Genomic DNA, 22339 nt, shown 5'->3' with positions numbered 1-22339 from the left:
TTAGCAGCACCAGCATCTGAAATATACAGGTAATACACTAATATCTCTACTTAGTGTTAGTATGCTAGTCATATTAAACATATGAAGAGCAACAACAACTATATACTGTATTCATGCTTAACTTAACATAGTGTACAGTACCGCTGTCATTACTGTCAGAGGGAGTGATTGTATCATAGATGTTAGCGCCACCTGTTGGTCAAAGAAGAGAGAGATAGATTAATTGGATGGTTTTCCCTCAGCTTGCCTAGGGACATAGAGTACGGTAACATCTATATAAAGTGGATGGTGAAAAGTCAGTATGTGAAGTTACAGAGAGGATAGAGTGGTCTGGACTAAGAGACTGACCATGCTGCAGATGTGTATACTCAGCATCAGGAGCCTGGCCCTGGGTAGATCCTTGGTCCTGTTGGGGGTCCATGTTGGTCCTCTGGGGCTGGGGGGGCCTACAGGGAGAGAGATAGTCATGAAACACACAGATTATATTTTACTGTATGAAAAGGAACGTAGTTGAAAGACAGGTGTACTCGTGATAATATTCTGTTTCAACATGAACCTGTAATGAGAAATGCATATTATAATACTGTTTTAAACTTTTGTAATTAGACATTTTTCTCCTAAACATGAACCAAAAAGTTAAATGAGAAATTATAAAAGTCTCACCTTTGGCGTTTTTATATCGACACAGCAGTACCAGGAGAATGGCCAGTAGAACACCAGCAACAACCAGGCCCACAACCACTCCTACTAGGACTGATGTAGAGGGTCCAGGAGTTACACCTGGAGAGAGAACAGCAATTCACTATCAGGTTCTGAGGTAGTTGTAGAAAATAAATAAAGTAGTGGACAAAGTGAATATATATTTGACAACTGACTTGAGATCAGATGACCAGCCTGAGCTTGTAACTCCAAACCTACAGGATGCTTTTTAAACACAACAAATGACTGATGACCACAGATATTATGAAAAGGTCATGTGATTATAATCGTTTTTTTCACCTCTCACTGTCACCCAGCTCTCTGGTGATTCTCCTTCATTAGATTTACACTTGTAGGAGCCTTCATCTGACTTGGAAACTGCAGGGATGGTCATCTCTCCTGTGGTCTCATTCCTGATGAGTACTCCATCTTTGTAGAAATCAACCTTGGGGTTCGGGTTTGTTTCCTGATATCTATTTGTACAGCTGAGAGTCACAGAGTCTCCCTCAGTTATGGGATAGGGAGGGCTCTCCAGGATCAGAATGCCAACTGTGTAACAAAATATATAAATAATACTGTAAATCTGGAGTAATCACCAACATGAGCTTGTATTTTATGAGATGCAACCATTCAGTTACAGAATTGAACATCATTATCATACATTGTAATGTAAAAAAGGTTAGAATAGACTTACCGTCCACTGTAATGTTGACAGCATTACTGTACTCTCCTGATCCAGACTCACACCAGTACACTCCACTGTCCCCTGTGTATGTGGAACTGATGGTACATGTGGACCCTGCTCTTGATCCCCAGTTAGAGACACACCCTGACTCCACTGCTTTCTCTCTGTATCTCTTCAGTCTCCATCCAGTAGAGTTCCTCTTCTCCTCACAGCTTAGTGAGAGAGACTTTGATGTAAAGTGTTGAGTTCTGTTAGGTCTTATTTTGAGAGACACTGAAGGTTGCGGATCTGAAACAAAGAGTGACAGAGTCAAACGTATACAGTAGTTATATATACACACGAGGGGGACTTAAATGTGATTAAATGCAGTTTCAATGCAGTTGGTTACCTCCTGACCAGAGAAAATTAGGTTCACTGTAGAGTGTGTCATAGACTGGGTCTCCTCTCCCAGCTCTACACACATATCCTCCTGTGTGACTAGGACCAGCAGGGATCAGAGTGTAGGAGTCTTCACTAGTCCCACTGCCAGATAGAGGCTCTACAGAGTAGGACCTGTCTGACAGGGACAGTAACCCAGCTGTGTAGGGAACAGTTCGGTACCAGAAGAACCTCCAGCCTGTAGATGACTCTTTAACCCCACAGCTCAGAGTAACTGAGTCTCCAGGGTTCAGCCACTGAGGAGAGACACTCAGGACAGCTTGGGGTTTATCTGTTATGAACGAAATGACAAATCAAATGTTCAGTCTTTAAAATGTTTACCCATTTTGTTTTTATTGTATTGTACCTCACCCCAAAATCTAACTAAAGATTTGTTACATCATTGAAACCACTGTCTGCTATTTGACCTCATCCCTTCTGTCTTTCTCTTTCAATCCCAGAAAAACAGACTTACCTAACACGGTCAATTGTATAGCATTACTTGTCTGGGAGTGTTTTAAGCCATTTGTTTTCTGAAGACCTTCACAGGTATATAGACCATTCTTTGCAGGACTGATTCTGTACTCAGGCTCTGTTTTGGTGTAGACCGACTTCCCACTGTTATAAAAAGCATACTCAATCTCTTCTCCCCCTTGAATGTTACAACTGAGAGTGACAGTCTCCCCACTGAATATCTGGGGCCAGATGGGTTGGAGGGTCAGAACAGCCACAGGTCTCTCTGCACAGACACAGAAAATAAACATTATCACACACCTTAGAATGTAGATCAGAATTCAGCACAACATGATCCTATCATAAGTTGTCATTTCTGAACATACAGTATGCACTCTGAACTGTCTGACTTACCAAGATCTATCAGAATACTGACATATACAGTGATGTCTACACACACACACACACACACACACACACACACACACACACACACACACACACACACACACACACACACACACACACACACACACACACACCACACACACACACACACAACCTCAGATGGTTCTGTTATGAGTAATGTGTTTAGCTACTGTCTACATATATATGTTTGTTATTGTGTTGTTTATGCTTGTATTTCAATTTGTTTGTATATGTGAGGTGTATCAGGGCTATTGTTCATGTACTGTATTATGTGTGTGTTGTTTGTGTGTGTGATGGTGTGTGTGTGTGTGTGTGTGTGTGTGTGTGTGTGTGTGTGTGTGTGTGTGTGTGTGTGTGTGTGTGTGTGTGTGTGTGTGTGTGTGTGTGTGTATATTGTTTGTGTTTGCCTATTGTTTATTTTTGTCATTATTTTAAACTTTTTTCAATTGCTTTTCTTTTTGTAAATAATTTTTTTACTTATTTATTCATTTATATTTATATACATCATATATATATATATATATATATTTACATTTTTTTGTATTTTCTTAAAACCACATTCTTGCTTAAGGGCTTGTAAGTAAGCAATTCACTTTTGTATTCGGCGGATGTGACAAATAACATTTGATTTGTGTGTTATTTATTACCACAGACGAGAGATGGGAGGAGTTTCAAAGCTGTAACTGGGGAACTGGGTTTCCAGGTTAAAGTCTAGAGGTTCATTTAGCTTCACATCATTACATGTTGAATACATGAATCTATTTTCGTTAACTATTTACCTCTAAAAATATCTAAGTGGTATGTTGTAGAGTGTAGAGTGTGGGACACATGTACAACATTTGTGAAGAAACCAGGAGAAAGGTTACAGGGGAAAGCAGTTACAGACTTCACCTTTAGTTTGTATACTATGGTAAACATCTGGGGTTTCTTATCGCCCCCTTCAGGGACAGGCCTGTAACTACTCCACATTCTTGTGGATCACAATATCGAAATAATCAATCAATCAAATTTTTGGTTTGGTCAGGGTGTGAGTTGGGGTGGGTATTCTATGTTCTTTTATTTGTATTTCTCATTCCTCAGGGCTACTTAGGTAGCCCCGAGGAATGAGTTTTGTGGATGAAAACAATTTTGTACAAAAAGTGAAGTCAATATTGCATTTATCATACCTGGTCATGTTTACATGTTCAGTACAATCTTTAATGTCACTAAGAGAGGTGTCAAAGGTTTGACGTCATGGCATGTTTATCATTTGGTTTATGTTGTAGCTATTTGGAGGTCAACTGCATGTAGATGTTCTTGAGTTACAGTCTGTCAACTGTTCAAAGTAATAACCCAGGAAAGTAGTGATCACAGTGGTAGATTGAATGTAAAAGAGAAATGAATGAGTGAACTACAGAATATGTATGCTGCAAGAACATTGTCATTCTTCTCTCTGAAAGGACATACATCCCTGCACAACTTTTCATGTTGTCACGATCGTCTTTCGGTGAAAGAGAGGACCAAGGCACAGCGTGATACAAATACATCTTCCTTTATTTGAGAAGATGAAAATGAACACGAACACTAATACACACTAAACAAAAACAACAAACGACCGTGAAGCTACAAAACGAAAGTGCAGACACAAGCTACTAACGTTTAGACATAGACAATTACCCACGAAATACCCAATGAATATGGCTGCCTAAATATAGCTCTCAATCAGAGACAAATGAACAGCTGCCTCTAATTGAGAACCAATCTAGGCAGCCATAGACATACAAACACCTATACAAGACACTGCCCCATTAAACATACAAAACCCCTAGACAATACAAAAACACATACATTTCCCATATCACACCCTGACCTAACTAAAATAAGAAAGAAAACAAAGATAACTAAGGCCAGGGCGTGACAGTACCCCCCCCCCCCCCCCCCCCCCCCCAAAGGTGCGGACTCCGGCCGCAAACCTGACACAGAAGGGGAGGGTCCGGGTGGACCTTCTTATGGCGGCGGCTCGGGTGCGGGACGTGACCCCCACTTCACCATAGTCAATTCCTGCTTTGGTGGCGCCTCTGGAACCGCGAGTCCCGGACTGAATACCATCCTAGATGGCGCCACTGGACGGAGGGGCAGCTCCGGACTGAGGGGCAGCTCCGGACTGAGGGGCAGCTCATGACTGGCAGATGGCTCTGGCAGATCCTGGCTGACTGACGGCTCTGGCAGATCCTGGCTGGCGGGTGGCTCTGGCTGGTCATGGCTGGCTGACGGCTCTGGCTGGTCATGGCTGGCTGGCGGCTCTGGCCGGTCATGGCTGGCTGACGGCTCTGGCCGGTCATGGCTGGCTGACGGCTCTGGCCGGTCATGGCTGGCTGACGGCTCTGGCCGGTCATGGCTGGCTGACGGCTCTGGCCCGGTCATGGCTGGCTGACGGCTCTGGCCGGTCATGGCGGGCGGCTCTGGCTGCTCCTGACTGACGGACGGCTCTAGCGGCTCCTGACTGACGGACGGCTCTAGCGGCTCCTGACTGACGGACGGCTCTGAAGGCTCAAGACAGACGGGCGGCTTTGAAGGCTCAGGACAGACGGGCGGCTTTGAAGGCTCAGGACAGACGGACAGCTCAGACGGTGCTAGGCAGACGGGCAGCGCAGGCGGCGCTTGGCAGACGGACAGCTCAGACGGCGTTGGGCAGACGGGCAGTGCAGGCGACGCTGGGCAGACAGACAGCGCAGACGGCGCTGGGCAGACGGCAGACTCTGGCCGGCTGAGGCGCACAGTAGGCCTGGTGCGTGGTGCCGGAACTGGTGGTACCGGGCTAAGGACACGCACCTCAAGGCTAGTGCGGGGAGCAGCAACAGGACGCACAGGACTCTGGAGACGCACAGGAGGCTTGGTGCGTGGTGCCGGAACTGTTGGTACCGGGCTGGAGACACGCACCATAGGGCGAGTGCGTGAGGGAGGAACAGGGCTCTGGAGACGCACTGGAAGCCTGGTGCGTGTTGTAGGCACGGGTGGTACTGGGCTGGGGCGGGGAGGTGGCGTCGGATATACCGGACCGTGCAGGCGTACTGGCTCCCTTGAGCACTGAGCCTGCCCAACCTTACCTGGTTGAATGCTCCCCGTAGTCCGACCAGTGCGGGGAGGTGGAATAACCCGCACTGGGCTGTGTTGGCGAACCGGGGACACCATGCGTAAGGCTGGTGCCATGTATGCCGGCCCTAGGAGACGCACTGGAGACCAGACGCGTTGAGCCGGCTTCATGGCACCTGGCTCAATGCCAAATCTAGCCCGGCCGATACGAGGAGCTGGTATGTACCGCACCGGGCTATGCACACGTACAGGAGACACCGTGCGCTCTACCGCATAACACGGTGTCTGCCCGTACTCTCGCACTCCACGATAAGCACAGGGAGTTGGCGCAGGTCTCCTACCTGACTTCGCCACACTCCGTTGTAACCCCCCCCCAATAAATTTTTGGGTTTGACTCGCGGGCTTCCAGCTTCGCTTCCGTGCTGCCTCCATTCGCCGGTATCCCTTCTCACACTGCGCCAGAGAATCCCAGGCGGGCTCCGGCATTCTCCCTGGGTCGATCGCCCACCTGTCGATCTCCTCCCACGTAGTGTAGTCCAGACTTTGCTCCCATTGCCATTCCTCCTTGCGCTGCTCCTGCTGCAGCTTATCACGCTGCTTGGTCCTGTTAAGGTGGGTAATTCTGTCACGATCGTCTTTACGTGGAAGAGAGGACCAAGGCGCAGCGTGATACGAATACATCTTCCTTTATTTGAGAAGATGAAAATAAACACGAACACTAATACACACTAAACAAAAACAACAAACGCCCGTGAAGCTACAAAACGAAAGTGCAGACACAAGCTACTAACGTTTAGACATAGACAATTACCCACGAAATACCCAATGAATATGGCTGCCTAAATATAGCTCTCAATCAGAGACAAATGAACAACAGCTGCGTCTAATTGAGAACCAATCTAGACAGCCATAGACATACAAACACCTATACAAGACACTGCCCCATTAAACATACAAAACCCCTAGACAATCCAACAACACATACATTCCCCATGTCACACCCTGACCTAACTAAAATAAGAAAGAAAAAGATAACTAAGGCCAGGGCGTGACACATGTGTCCTCATCAGCCCAACAACAAGGTTTTAGCAGGTTTTTGCATATGATTACAACCATTTCTCTATTTGACTCTCTGATCACAGCGGGAAAAGACAGCTTCACAGAGTGCCTTCCTTCACAAACCCACACTGCTAAAGACGAAGAGAGCAAACCATGACCACTCAACTATAACAAACAGGTGACCTAATGTGAAGTTCCTCAGCCTTTTCATTTCAGACACTGTGCACTGGAAAAAGTCAAACTTAACCAATTGCTTAATTAGCATTATTATGCAAGTTGAGTGGACTTAAAAATGACAAGAATTTGAGCCAATCTGTTAGAGTCTTAAATCAACAAACTCTGCTTGAAGTCAGATGTATTTGAACAAGCTTGTTGAGTAAAATACAAAATGATTCTTTGCTCAAAACGACAACAATCATTATCATTATCATTATTCCAGCATGATCTCTTGCAGGTTGATTTTCAGAATGGTTTGTTTCAATACCTGTGTATTTGCATGTACGATGACTGGTTGAGTAATCTTATGCTACACAAACATAGATAACATACATTTTTCTAAACTAATCCTATCTGTTACTAGTTGGACTTATTTCACACATTACTGTTATGGCTGTTCCAGTTTATATGATTGAGGTAGTCTCAATAATCAATCTTCTCTACCCCGTCAGTCATTCTGAATGCAGGTTGCATGTGACTGAAATGTTAAATAGTTGGATATCCTAACTTTGACTGGATTCCAATAGAAATGACACATCCCTTTGCAAGCCGGCATAATTTGACTAAACCAGGAGTTTCAGACCAGTGTGTTAGGGTGTAACTAGGCCCTCAGCAGCTTTATGATATATGTAATGTGTTGTCATAATGAGTTTAATTTTAAAGATAACATATCCACTTAGACATTCACTTGTACTGAAAACCATTCAATACAACAATCATGCCTCTGTCTCTAACAAGTAAAGTTGTGAATGTTAATTACAATTCACTCTAAAAGCAAGGCACTCAACGTATGCAAAAAGGTAGAAACATTTTTTATTCTGTGAACGGAATATTTTGGGGAATTTATTGAATTCCATCTGGTTATTGGGACAGACATGAATGCCATTTTGGACATGCGGACAAATCAAATAAGAACAACTACAATCCACATGTAACAAAGACTCTCCATCATATACTCTCTGATTACAACCTCATCGATGCCTGGCCAGCACATAATCCTGATGCAAAAGAGTACACTTTCTATTCACAGGCATAAATCAACCTCACTAATCAATGTCACACTATTATCTACAACTATTTTCTTAATCTAGAAACTAGAAATTCGACATATGAGCTTGTCTGATAACAACACCTATAACTGCCTATGACACATTTCAGAATCTAATTGTAACTAGGCCCTCAAAGAAAGGCATAAGGCCTGATGATACACTATATATATGATAATTAATAAAGGGAGAAGAGTACAATCATCAAATTGTAAGCAAATTGTGTAGATCGTGATGAAATTAAACAGTAACATCTAGGCCTATCTACAGAATGTACACGTGTAAGATGCAGAGGATGCAGAGGGTTCTATATCTATGCAAGGCCCAGCCTATGACCACATCCTGTTCAGCTCACAGTACTTTCTGGTACTGGGGGGCCTTCTGGGCGTCCAAATGCGATCTTGTCATACAGAGTCTGCGGCTACATGTGACAGATAATCAAGAAGAAACTGTTTCAGCATCAAGAAAGGTATAGACTATTCTCAAAGTAGACAGCATAGTCTTCCATTCAACCACAGACATTCTACCATTATGACCATTTATATCTTACCTTGTTCAATCTTGGGATAACCAGATCACTGACAGTTTCATAGATGGATATTGGGTTTACATGACTGTTTGATCTTGTCTGGAATCAAAATACAGCCCATTACAATACAGTACATACAGCTTCACACACTCAGATACATAATAACGGCAATGCATACTTACATCTCTACTTCTTGTGTTGATCATAATATCAGCATATATTGTGTTGTCAGTTAGATCTGCTGTGTTTTATAAGAACAAAATATCAACCAATCAGATTCATTTCATACAGGATATCAACAAACATACCCAGGAATTAATGGGGGGTCTCACTCTTTTTCTAATTTCTAGCAAATCCCCCCAAAAATCATATCAGCTGAAGAATAATTCTAGAACCACCTGAAATGTCACCTTAAGTATAGTGGAGGCCCCTAAGCTGTACATACCTGTGTTACTTCGGCCCCTGCAGTAGCACACTGCCACAGCTACAGTGAGGATCAGCACCACAGCACCTCCCACTGATACTCCGATGTAGATGGTATACCACGCCAGTTCTGTCACATATTCTACAACATACATGATTAGACTATACAATATGATAAAGACTAAATGGCTCTATATCATATATGTAACGATTGTCTATTTCGTCCTCCTCATCGGACGAGGAGAGGCGAGAAGGATCGGACCAATATGCAGAGTAGTAAGTGCTCATGATGATTTATTAAAACCGAACTGAACACTGAAATACAAAAACAATAAACGATGTGCAGAAAACCGAAACAGTACCGTGTGATGAAAAAACACTAACACGGCAACAAACACCCACAAACCACACGTGAAACCCCGGCTGCCTAAGTATGATTCTCAATCAGGGACAACGATTGACAGCTGCCTCTGATTGAGAATCATACCAGGCCGAACACAAAAACCCCAACATAGAAAACACACATAGACAACCCACCCAACTCACGCCCTGACCATACTAAATAAATACAAAACAAGGGAAAACAGGTCAGGAACGTGACAATATACATCCAATGTAATCACATGCATTACATATTATATTTGACAACATAAGCGTATAAGCACACTGAAAAGTGTATGGAAGGGATTATTATGATATCTAGGTACCTGGTGTGGTTGTGTCATTTCTACACTTTACTGTCGCAGAGGCAGTTTTCCAACTGACCAGGTTGGAGGCGTTGCACTTTACACTGATGTTTCTCTCTGCTGGTGAGAGAGAGAAGTGAATCTGCTGGCCGTCCCCGTAGATCTCATTGTCTCTCTCCCAGGTGTAGGTAATGTTGGGGTAGCAGGACACGTTGCACACCAGCCGTACCGTACAGGAGTGGTTGGCCAATAGCTTGATATTTTTCTGGATCACCACCTTGGATATAGGCTCTGACCAACCAGGAGAGAGATAGAGACTCATAATGAGTCTTCTAAATGAATCCTACCACAGCCATACAACCAGAAGAAAGACGACTGAGGATTAAACTTGAAAATGTGATTGAAATGTAACGAAGCATGGTGAGTAAGGTCAGTGTAAAACCCCAAATTCAGTGTTATAGTGTAAAGATCATCAGCTGTGGTCATGTATAAAAATAAGAATGATATCAAAACAGGATGCAAAAATGGTGATAACAGCCTACCGTGGACTTTCAGAGTGATGGTCTTAGTGTCAATCTGACCTTTGTCCCCTTCGCCTGTAAGTAGAAAATCCCCTGAGTCTTGCAGTGTCAGTTCTCTGACTGTTAAACTGACGTTTTTGGTGTTCATCTTTAGTCTCCCCTCAAACTGGGATCCAGGTGAATATATAACTTCTGAGTTGAATTCTGCAATAACCTTTCCCATATACTTCCACTCCAAGGATTTGAAATGTCCCCTCTCTAAGCCTGCCAGCAGCTCCACAGAGTCCCCCACTCTCTTGTTGATGATCAGAGGAACACCTACACCTGAAAACACACAAATACACACGTTATTCTGACATCAATCAATGGTTGGACACTATGTTACAATGATCTTATTACTGTGTAATTATTAATGTAAGTAAGATGTAGCAAGTACTTTAATTACTCATTGTTACACTGTAATAATACTTGTTACAGTGTGCCTACATTAATAATTACACAATAATACACTGCAATGCAAAGTCCTACCTAATCAATAATAGGTAATAATGGATTAGATTTACGTTGCCCATTTCCAGGTTTCATTTATACTGTACATGACACTTTACATATTTTAACTTTATATCTTTATGTATCTGAGTGTGTGGGTCCTATTTTACTTCATTAAAGTCCACTCCTCCCCCACATTCAGTAGAACAGGATGAGATGACAGGAAAAGAGAAGTGGGGGTGGATCTGATAACCCCTCCTCAGCTCACAAGTACAACTCCCACTGTGTTAAATGTTTCATTATTCACCTGAAATGTGTCATATACAGTGTTGTCGACATTATAAATACATGTCAGTCTGAAGAAATGAATTATAAACCCTTACACGAAAAAACATCTGTCATGAATTAAGACAAAATAAAGTTACAACTCAATGAGGTGTGGTATTTAGGGCATAACTGCAGTTATCCTAGTCCTGCAGAGTATCTTATTATGTAATAAAAACAATCATTTGATACCGTCCCCTGTCACCTTAAATGTAATGAATGACATCCATTAAGCACAGGGTGTTAAGATCTGTTGCGTTCTAGAAGCAATTGTTAGGTTCTTAGACACTAGAGAACAAGTTGAAATCTTCCCAAAGGGTCAACACAGCTGTAGTCAGACAAAGACATGTTCCCACCATCACAAGTATATATACTCCACAAGTATATATACTCCATCACAAGTATATATACTCCTCCTTCTCTCCAATCCTTACATCTTATGGTTCAACAGGAAGAGGGTAATAGGATAATAATCAATTTTTTCTCCCTTCAGTGGATCTGACCTGACCTCCTGACCTCAACCCCTCCTTCGCCTAATCCACAGATGTCAATCTGCTTCCCCAATAGCAATCCTGTGACCTCCTCCCGTCCACCCAACACATTCCAAAGCCATCTGTCCTTCTACAGAGACCCATTACCTTCTGACATAAAACCCAGTCTCTTTCACTCCTTTATACACTATGCGTCTGATCTATCATGTCTTTAATATCTCAATGTTCAAAGTTCACCCCGAATCCAACACAATGCAACAGCTGCTGACCCAACCACACCATTGGCACTCATTCAAAACTGCAGAATCACTTCATCATGATATGTTCCTGAATATAGGTATTATGTAGGTTTTATCAAACAGGAGTAAAGCAAAAGATTCTAAATACCCAACCAATCACTGATGGCTAGGCATTCTACAGTCAATACACACCGTTGCAAAGACAAACAAGGAAGTTAGAGAAAGCTGACGGTTTTACTAACTTTATAATTCAAGAAAGCCCATGCAATAGATTCAAAGCACGAACAGGATAATATATATAGATATATTTTTACAAAACTTACCATAGTGGAGGTTGGAGAATAGGATAAGTAGTATTCCCTGTTTGGAGAAGCAGGAGAAGGGACCACCAGACATCTCTGTAAGGATTTGACTGTTTCCTCAGACTGTATGTCCTTATCTATCACTGTCACTGGTAGCTAGCAGTTGACTAACCGATACACACAGAGAAGGAATTGTAGAGTAGAGAAAGAGCAGACTTCCTTTTGATGAGGGCTGCTGTTCTATAAAATAATTCCTGTTTGTTAGCTGAAAAGGAGGTCACATTCTATAGTTGCTCTCTGAAAATACCCCTTCACTCAGCTTGAGAGTTAGAAGATGAGGCGTGGGTGTGTTTGGGGTCTGTCACTGTGATGATCAGTCTGATGGTGGTGGTTTTGGAGCATGTGTTTCCTAGCTGCTGCTGGTTGTGTGGTTCATGGTCTTGGTGTTTCACAGATACCGGTAACTTGTTACTTTATGAGCAGACCACTCAAAGTTGCAGAGAAAGAGAAAGGAGGTAGATAGAGGGCTCGGGGGAAGAGAGAGAGAGTGAGACAGAGACAGAGAGAGAAAGAGAGAAAGTAATAGAGAAGTAGATAAAGAGAGAGAGAGAGAGAGAACAAAAGAGAACGAAAGAGAGAGAGTGGGGGTTGGGGGGTTAGAGAGAGTGAGTGAGAGAGAGCAAAAATATCAAAGCAGTTTGTGGGCATTTTCATCTAGGCTTCATATGCCTGCAGAAGTGTTTGTGTAGCGTGGTTCGTTCTGCGTTGTGTACTTTTAATTAGGACGCTGCCACAACTGAAGGTCTGCTAGTTGAATGATTTTTATTTGCCCTGCACACGAAGAGACAACACACATTATGTTAACCCTTGGCGCAGTCCTAGCTCTCAGGCACCTTGCTAGCCGAAGGTCAGGCAAAAGAGAACAATAAGGGGGTACGGAAATACAGACAACCCGCGATGGGCCAAACCAAAATATACAAAACTTTTACAATCACATGTATGTACAATATTGATATGAAAAAGTGTTTGTACACCAAAGAAAACCATTAGCTATGCAGCTGTAATTAAATAAAACATATATTTTTTATTATCAAATGATTAACATCCCCTCTTGACCTGGCCTATTTGAATTGGTCCTTGTGTGCAACTTGGTGCATAATCTAGGGGAACAACATCACACTGTTACATGTGCATGACTTCTTCTGCATGCTCATAGGTCAGTGTGACTGAGGGACATGAAACACCTGCCAACTTTTTCGGAAGGTAGTAGGTCCCAGGTTACTGACAAAGGCCCCCCTTCTATGTTTCAGGCAACATCTTGTGGTGATGTCACTTCCTGTGACGTGTGGTCTCCGTGGCAACCTGCTTTATTTTATCAGAACCAGTGACAATGACCTGGCTGCCGGCTGTCTGTCTGACCACATAGACATTAACACATAGACACAGAAACCCTCTAACTGGAACAGTGACCTTCCAGACCATGCAGGGACACTGAAAATATCAGTCAGAGTAATACACCACTAATGTCATTAATCGTTATGACCTGTCTGTAGGATGAACAGGTAATATGGGAGAACAGGTACTCATTCATACGTAGGTTACTAGCTCCTCAGAACTCCTGCAGAGTATATGACATCATACAACTGAGAAGAATTGTTCTCTTCAGGGACAATCTTCCCCAAAAAGTCATTCTGAAAATCTCAATGGGTCTTCAGATGGGGTACGGCTTTTGAACTTTGCTCACGGGGCATTTATGTTATATTCAAGATTCAATGGGTAGATATAATTAAGTCCAAAAATGTATGTAGAAATAGCAGATTGCCCTTTAACTCACACATTGTGGAGTCAGAGATCTATACTAGGCAGAAAGGAGGTTTGACCAAATTAGGTTTTATGGAAAAGTTGATGATGATGACAATATCCATTTACTGTAAGAAAGCACTCATGCCATCTGGTGGAGACATTTATTTTAATTAAAAAGCACAATGCAAACATATTGTAAAAGTACAGGCCATTCACAAGAATACGTGAATAATACTTGTTGGGAAATTCATATACAAATATGTTATTCTATCATCTGAATGACATAGATAAATCAACATCACATTTCAATACACAATACAAAGCAGACACAATTACTGTAGCTGCAGATAAGATCCATCATCATTACACCTTATAATAAAAAATGAAACACAATTAAACCATGCTTAAATAAAATAAATATGTTGGTAAATAAAATAAGACAAAAATCCTTAATGTCCAATATGTTATTGTGTGTGTTTGTGTGTGTGTGTGTGTGTGTGTGTGTGTGTGTGTGTGAGTGTGTGTGTGTGTTTTCTTGTGTACGTTGACCTTCTATAATCCATGTTGCTGGGTTCCTTCTGCTCCCTCCTCTGATGGTGTCCCTCCATCCCTCCTTCTCCACATTGTTCCATCCGTCCATCACACCATTACCTCCATCCCTCCATCTTTCCATCCTTCCATCCCTCCATCCCTCCATCCTTCCATCCCTCTCCATCCCTCCATCCTTCCATACCACCATCCCTCCCACCCTCCATATTTCCAATCAGCCATCCTTTTATCCCTCCATCCTTCTATCCCTCCATCCCTTCCCCCTCAAGGACCTGCAACATGTCACCACACAGAGTTGTTTAGGACATGCAGTCAAACATACTCTTTAGAATCAAACAAAGATACATACTTTAAATAGATACAGTATACTTTGATATCAGAGCATTAGTTCCATATTAGTATCATATTAAGTATCAATAGCATATGGCTATTGGTCTTACTTGCGGCTGTGCCTGGCTTCAATTGAGAATAGACTGAATCTGCCTCAGGTGAGGTTGATGTTTCTGTAAGGGGTGAGGATAAAACACCAGAATAATATAACAGTTATATACAGAATATTATACAGCTAGTCAATATGGGGTCAGAGGTGTGAGGTTATGATAGGGGAAATATGGATGGAGGGATGTCCAGTCTTACCTTTCTTCTTCTTGGCTTTGGCCTTCTGTTTAAGGTCAACCTCAGCATAGGTCACATCAACAGGTCCAGTTGCTGCTGAAAATTGACATTTCCAGTCAACAAATGAAGGAAGTAGCTTATTGCATATTCTGCATCTTCATTGAAACTCCAAAATCGCACATTTAGATTTCACTGACTGCCAACCTGTAGAATGAGTCTTACCTGTGGTCTTCCCCGTCTTGACCTCAGAATAGACTTGATTTTCTTTGAGAACTTGTACGTTTTCATCAAATTTGATGAGTAAAAAACACTGCTACATTTTTTAATAATTTATGTGACAGTTGAAAGTTACTTTTCTGTTTCTTGTCCAACTTTTTGAGTTGAATCTGTGCGTACGTCACCTCACTTGATCCAGCAGTAGCAGCACCAGCATCTGAAATATACAGGTAATACACTAATATCTCTACTTACTGTTAGTATGTTAGTAATATTAAACATATGAAGAACAACTGCAACAACAACTATATACTGTATTCATGCTTAACTTAATTACAGTGTACAGTACCGCTGTCATTACTGTCTGAGGGAGTGATTGTATCATAGATGTTAGTGCCACCTGTTGGTCAAAGAAGAGAGAGAAAGAGGAATTGGACGGTTTTTCCTCAGCTTGCCTAGGGACATAGAGTATGGTAACATGTTGTATACAAAGTGGATGGTGATAAGTCAGTGTGTGAGGTTACAGAGAGGGTAGAGTGTTCTGGACTAAGCGACTGGCCATGCTGCAGATGTGTATACTCAGCATCAGGAGCCTTGCCCTGGGTAGATCATTGGTCCTGTTGGGGGTCCAGGTTGGTCCTCTGGGGCTTGGGGGGCCTACAGGGAAAGAGATAGTCATGAAACACACAGATTATATTTTACTGTATGAAAAGGAACGTAGTTGAAAGACATGTGTACTCGTGATAATATTCTGTTTCAACATGAACCTGTAATGAGAAATGCATATTATATTACTGTTTTAAACTTTTGTAATTAGACTTTTTGCTCCTAAACATGAACCAAAAAGTTAAATGAGAAATTATAAAAGTCTCAACTATGGCGTTTTTATAGCGACACAGCATTACCAGGAGAATGGCCAGTAGAACACCAGCAACAACCAGGCCCACAACCACTCCTACTAGGACTGATGTAGAGGGTCCAGGAGTTACACCTGGAGAGAGAACAGCAAATCACTATCAGGTTCTGAGGTAGTTGTAGAAAATAAATAAAGTAGTGGACAAAGCAAAACATTACTACACATTTCTACACAGACACGTACACACACACAACATCATTCACAGTGATAGTGACTAGATCACTAATAATTGATTATGTGGGTCTGGACTGGATCTCTCCCTGACACCAGTAGAGACCCTGGTCAGACTCAGCAGCTCTACTGATGGTGAAGGTGGCTCCTGTTGTAGTGTGTCTGCCAGACAAGGTCACTACTTTCTTAGTGTTGTCTTTGTACCATGTATACCTCCAGCCACTGTCAGACCCCACTGAACATGTCAGAGTTACTGTCTCTCCAGTGTCTGCAGGGTTTGGATTCACGGTCAGCGTAGTTTCAGGCAGAGCTAAGGAAACAAAGACCAGAATGTAAAATCTGGATACATGCTTGGTTATTTAAAATGATTTATCTGTTGAAGTTAAGTTTTGATGAAAGTTGAGTTTACATACTGTAGTGGTATGTTGACTCCATTCAGTTAGAATTTACAGTGTTTACAGTACGGTATTTACATTAACCCTCCTTGGCTCAGAATTCAGAAAGTCCAGATAGTGATTGAAGATAAATAATGAACTCACCAGTGACGTTGATGTGGAGAGATAAAATGAGATATGAATTTTGGGGCGGTCTTGTCCTTGTCCCCTCGCACTGGTTCTGACCAGCCTGGTCAGAGAGAGAGATGGTGGTGGTTTTACTGGTCTGACCTGAAATCTGTTCTTTATTTATTAACCAGTGGTAAGTCCAGCCTGTGAAGTCTGATATGTCACAATGCAGCTTCTATCAGATACAGAGGTACCAAACTCTGGAATTCTTATCTTCACATTGTCAAAACCTCATCATCTCTCAATAACTTCAAGCGAAGACTAGGGGTGTCACGCCCTGACCTTAGAGACCCTTTTTATGTCTCTATTTTGGTTTGGTCAGGGTGTGAGTTGGGGTGGGTATTCTATGTTCTATTATTTGTATTTCTATGTTTTGGCCGGGTAGGGTTCTCAATTGGGGACAGCTGTCTATTGTTGTCTCTGATTGAGAACCATACTTAGGTAGCCCTTTTTCCCACCTGTCTTTGTAGGAAGTTTACTATGTTTGTGGCACATAGCCTTTAAGCCTCCAGCGACGGTCTCCAGTCCGGAGTCTCCAGCGACGGTCTCCAGTCCGGAGCCCCCAGCGACGGTCTCCAGTCCGGGGCCCCCAGCGACGGTCTCCAGTCCGGGGCCCGCAACGAGGGTGCCCCGTCCGGGGCCCGCAACGAGGGTGCTCAGTCCGGGGACCGCAACGAGGGTGCACAGACCGGGGACCGCAACGAGGGTGCACAGACCGGGGACCGCAACGAGGGTGCCCAGCCCGGGGACCGCAATGAGGGTGCCCAGTCCGGGGCCCGCAACGAGGGTGCCCAGTCCGGGGCCCGCAACGAGGGTGCCCAGTCCGGGGCCCGCAACGAGGGTCCCTGCACCAGAGGTGCCACCAAAGTGGGGTGAGCCAGTGGTGGAGCGGGGTCTTCGTCCCTCACCTGAGCCGCCACCGCAGATAGATGCCCACCCAGACCCTCCCCTATAGGTTTAGGTTTTGCGGCCGGAGTCCGCACCTTTGGGGGGGGTTACTGTCATGCCCTGACCTTAGATCTTTTTTATGTCTCTATTTTGGTTTGGTCAGGGTGTGAGTTGGGGTGGGTATTCTATGTTCTATTATTTGTATTTCTATGTTTTGGCCGGGTAGGGTTCTCAATCAGGGACAGCTGTCTATCGTTGTCTCTGATTGAGAACCATACTTAGGTAGCCTTTTTTTCCCACCTGTCTTTGTGGGAAGTTAACTTTGTTTGTGGCACATAGCCCTTAAGATTCACGGTTGTTTTGTATTGTATAATGTTTTTGTCGGCGTCATTTCTAATAAAAAGGAATATGTAAGCTCACCACGCTGTGCTTTGGTCTCCTCCTTTTGACGGCCGTGACAGGGGGTCAGCCTGATGAACCAAACTACCCAATAATCCCCTTCATGTAGCCTAACTCTCACTCACAAACAAACACATGTACCCACATATAATCAAATATGTTTTTTCTTGTTACTGATAATATTATGTACACTTATAATTAATATGCTTTGTTTAACTGATTGAACAAAGTTTTTTTTACTTATATTTGTGGTGTGGTTTTCATATCAGCTATTTTGGGCTTCTAACCTCAATAAATAAAAGATGGATAGATAGATAGTGTAGGCCTCCCCTCAAACCGTTGCTAAGTTGTCAGGTGGCAAGCCTAGACAACTAACCTTAGTTGTATTTACCTTGTAGTGTGTAGAGTTTGAGACACTGTGTGAAGAAACAAGGTAAACATCTGGGGTTTCTTATCGCCCCCTTCAGGACAGACCTGTAACTACTCCACATTCTTGTGGAACACAATATAGATACTAAGATGTGATTGGTCACATAGCAACAACATAACCCCTCAGTGGGTCTGTCCCCGTATTCCTTCCTCTCTCTATCTCATCATATTAGTTTATATTATATGTTTCTCAGGCTCATGCTACAACCTGATTAAAACCTGTAGTGACCAACAACTCCATTTCTCTGCAGTCAGAAAACACATTGTAACCAAACAACGTCATCATCAGTTGCCACATTTATTGTGCCTATATGACATAATTCATATTCTATGTATAAAACATTTTATTGTCCAATAAAGGAAATAGTTAGCTAAAAATATTCAAAATCCAGAGAAATACATGAATCATCATCATCTCAGAGTTGCACATAAAGTGTACTCCATTCTAAGCCTCTGGCAAGTCTTCTGGACCCCTACAGTTCCTGTGGCTGTGACACGAATGGGGCTTTGACAGAATTAGAAAGGTACAGATGCATAAAGAGAAACAGAAAAAATAGCATCTGATGTCATGTTCATCTCTACACAACTTCCTGTTACTGTAAAAGGAATGGACACATCAACACTGTGGTCTTTCTGTGGGTGGAAGAGAGAACTGTAGTATATATCCGAGAAAGAAACTTAATGGATAAAACATAGTTGTACAAAAAGTGAAGTCAATATTATATTTATCATACCTGGTCATGTTGACATGTTCAGTACAATCTTTAATGTTACTAAGAGAGGTGTCAAAGGTTTGACGTCATGGCATGTTTATCATTTGGTTTATGTTGTAGCTATTTGGAGGTCAACTGCATCTAGATGTTCTTGAGTTACAGTCTGTCAACTGTTCAAAGTAATAACCCAGGAAAGTAGTGATCACAGTGATAGATTGAATGTAAAAGAGATAAATGAATAAGTGAACTACAGAATATGTATGCTGCAAGAACATTGTCATTCACGGTCCCGTGTAGCTCAGTTGGTAGAGCATGGCACTTGCAACGCCAGGGTTGTGGGTTCGTTTCCCACGGGGGGCCAGTACAAAAAAGTATGAATGTATGTACTTGTAAGTCGCTCTGGATAAGAGCGTCTGCTAAATGACTTAAATGTAAATGTAATTCTTCTCTCTGACAAGGACATACATCCCTGCACAACTTTTCATGTGTCCTCATCAGCCCAACAACTAGGTTTTCACAGGTTATTGCATATGATTACAACCATTTCTCTATGTGTCTCTCTCTGATCACGGTGGGAAAAGACAGCTTCACAGAGTGCCTTCCTTCACAAACCCACACTGCTAAAGAGGAAGAGAGCAAACCATGACCCCTCAACTATGACAAACAGGTGACCTAATGTGAAGTTTGTCAGCCTTGTAATTTCATACACTGTGCACTGGAAAAAGTAAAACTTAACCAATTACTTATTTAGTGTTATTATGCAAGTTGAGTGGACTTAAAAAGGACAAGAATTTGAGCCAATGTGTTTGAGTCTTTAGAGTTTTTTCAAGAAACTCTGCTTGAAGTCAGTTGTATTTGAACAAACTTGTTGAGTAAAATTACAAATGAATGTTTGCTCAAAATAACTCAAAATGACACCAATCATTATCATTATCATTATTCCAGCATGATCTCTTGCTGGTTGATTTTCAGAATGCTGTGGTTCAATACCTGTGTATTTGCATGTACTTTAGAAAAAATTTATGTTATCTATGTTTGTGTAGCATAAGATTAATCAACCAATCAAACTAATCCAGTCTGTTAGTAGTTCGACTTATTTCACCCTTTACTGTTATGGCTGTTCCAGTTAATATGATTTAGGTAGTCTCAGTAATCAATCTTCCATACCCCAACAGTCATTCTGAATGCAGGTTGCGTGTGATTAAAAGTTCCAATTGCTGGATATCCTAACTCTGACTGGATTCCAAAGGAAATAAACATCACTTTGCAAGCCAACATAATGTGACTTGCAGGCTTGATGTGGCCTGTAAACCTGGAGTTTCAGACCAGTGTGTTAGGGTGTAACTAGGCCCTCAAAGGCTTTATGATATATGTAATGTGTGTCATAATGAGTTTAATTTTAAAGACAACATATTCACTTAGGCACTCACTTGGTGAAGGCTAGAGTACTCAAAACCATTCAATACAACAATCATGTTTCTGTCGCAAACATATACAGTCATGAGTGTTAACTTCTTATGGCTGCAAGGGGCAGTATTGAGTAGCCAGTTAAATCGTGCCCATTTCAAACGGCCTCGTACTCAATTCTTGCTCGTACAATATGCATATTATTATTACTATTAGATAGAAAACACTCTCTAGTTTCTAAAACCGTTTGAATTATTTCTCTGAGTGAAACAGAACTCATTCTGCAGCACATTTCCTGACCAGGAAGTGGAATGTCAGAAATCGATGCTCTGTTCAACTTCCTGCCTATACATGGGCATGATACGTAAGAGTCTACGTACACTTCATACACCTTCCCCTGGTTGTCAAGAGGCGGTGAGAGAAGAAATTTCGTGTTTATCTTGGTCTGAGGTGGAATTAAAGCTCTTTGTATGACGTGACCGTCCATTTCCTGTTTCTGGAGCGCGCGAAAGGGGACATGGATTTGCCTTCTGTTTAGCTGTCGTTATGGATGACTAACATCTCCGGTTTAGATTTTATTTGATACATGTGACCATATCATCGTAAAGTATGTTTTTTCAATATAGTTTAATCAGATTATTGAAATTTTTTCGGGAGTTTTGCCGTGTTCCGTTCTCTGACTTTGTTGACGTTGGAGAGATCCGTGCCACTTGGCAAGTGCCCATGCTAAATCAAGAGGGAAATTTGCCGTTCCAGATCCAAACAACGAATGTTCTGGACAAAGGACACCTTGTCCAACATTCTGACGGAAGATCACCAAAAGTAAGAAACATTTTATGATGCTATTTCTAATATCTGTCGTGCATGTGAACTGGTCGTCGGCGCCCAAGTGTTTCTGGCTATTGTGGCTACGCTAATATAACGCTATATTGTGTTTTCGCTGTAAAACACTTGATACATCGGAAATATTGTCTGGAATCACAAGATGCCTGTCTTTCAATTGCTGTACACTATGTATTTTTCAGAAATGTTTTATGATGAGTATTTAGTTATTTGGCGTTGGTGTCTGTAATTTTTCTGTCTGCTTTCGGTGCAATTTCTGACTGTAGCTGCAATGTAAACTATGATTTATACCTGAAATATGCACATTTTTCTAACAAAACATATGCTATACAATAAATATGTTATCAGACTGTCATCTGATGAAGTTGTTTCTTGGTTAGTGGCTATTTATATCTTTATTTGGTCGAATTTGTGATAGCTACTGATGGAGTAAAAAACTGATGGAGTAAGAAAAGTGGTGTCTTTTGCTAACGTGGTTAGCTAATAGATTTACATATTGTGTCTTCCCTGTAAAACATTTTAAAAATCGGACATGTTGGCTTGATTCACAAGATGTGTACCTTTCATATGCTGTATTGGACTTGTTAATGTGTGAAAGTTAAATATTTAAAAAAAATATCTTTTGAATTTCGCGCCCTGCACTTTTAGCTGGCTGTTGTCATAAGTGTACCGACGTCGGGCTTGCACGCCAAACAGGTTAATTACAATTCACTCTAAATGCAAGGCACTCAACGTATGCAAAAAGGT

General features: G+C 42.2%; 2 protein-coding genes across 2 annotated transcripts; both read right to left on the bottom strand.

Annotated features, from left to right (window-relative positions):
- Positions 1-309: 309 nt before the first annotated feature.
- On the bottom strand, positions 310-3652 carry LOC120049008 (low affinity immunoglobulin gamma Fc region receptor II-b-like). Its single transcript, XM_038995270.1, has 6 exons — positions 3566-3652; positions 1869-2058; positions 1394-1672; positions 1000-1248; positions 664-780; positions 310-446 (listed from the first exon to the last, which is right to left on the bottom strand). The coding sequence occupies exons 1-6, from the start codon at positions 3650-3652 to the stop codon at positions 310-312; spliced, it is 1059 nt and encodes a 352-aa protein (XP_038851198.1).
- Positions 3653-8294: 4642 nt separating this feature from the next.
- On the bottom strand, positions 8295-12174 carry LOC120049007 (natural killer cell receptor 2B4-like). The gene is made up of 6 exons (XM_038995268.1): positions 12102-12174; positions 10257-10559; positions 9736-10005; positions 9016-9170; positions 8627-8704; positions 8295-8497 (listed from the first exon to the last, which is right to left on the bottom strand). Exons 1-6 carry the CDS (start codon positions 12172-12174, stop codon positions 8423-8425), a joined length of 954 nt encoding a protein of 317 aa, XP_038851196.1. The 3' UTR covers positions 8295-8422.
- Positions 12175-22339: the final 10165 nt, after the last annotated feature.

Source organism: Salvelinus namaycush, chromosome 6 (assembly GCF_016432855.1).
Source record: "Salvelinus namaycush isolate Seneca chromosome 6, SaNama_1.0, whole genome shotgun sequence".
Taxonomy (NCBI): domain Eukaryota; kingdom Metazoa; phylum Chordata; class Actinopteri; order Salmoniformes; family Salmonidae; genus Salvelinus; species Salvelinus namaycush.
Note: the sequence above shows the minus strand (reverse complement) of the source record. Positions and strands in the feature narration are given on the sequence as shown.

Coding starts and splice junctions, on each gene's coding strand:
- LOC120049007 (XM_038995268.1), bottom strand. CDS start 12,174: ATGTCTGGTGGTCCCTTCTCCTGCTTCTCCAAACAGGGAATACTACTT. Junction 10,006..10,256: donor CATCACTCTGAAAGTCCACG/GTAGGCTGTTAT, acceptor CTGGTTGGTCAG/AGCCTATATCCAAGGTGGTG. Junction 9,171..9,735: donor AAATGACACAACCACACCAG/GTACCTAGATAT, acceptor TGTATGTTGTAG/AATATGTGACAGAACTGGCG.
- LOC120049008 (XM_038995270.1), bottom strand. CDS start 3,652: ATGTGGAGTAGTTACAGGCCTGTCCCTGAAGGGGGCGATAAGAAACCC. Junction 2,059..3,565: donor ACAAACTAAAGGTGAAGTCT/GTAACTGCTTTC, acceptor GTCTCTCCTCAG/TGGCTGAACCCTGGAGACTC. Junction 781..999: donor GAGCTGGGTGACAGTGAGAG/GTGAAAAAAACG, acceptor TTCTCTCTCCAG/GTGTAACTCCTGGACCCTCT.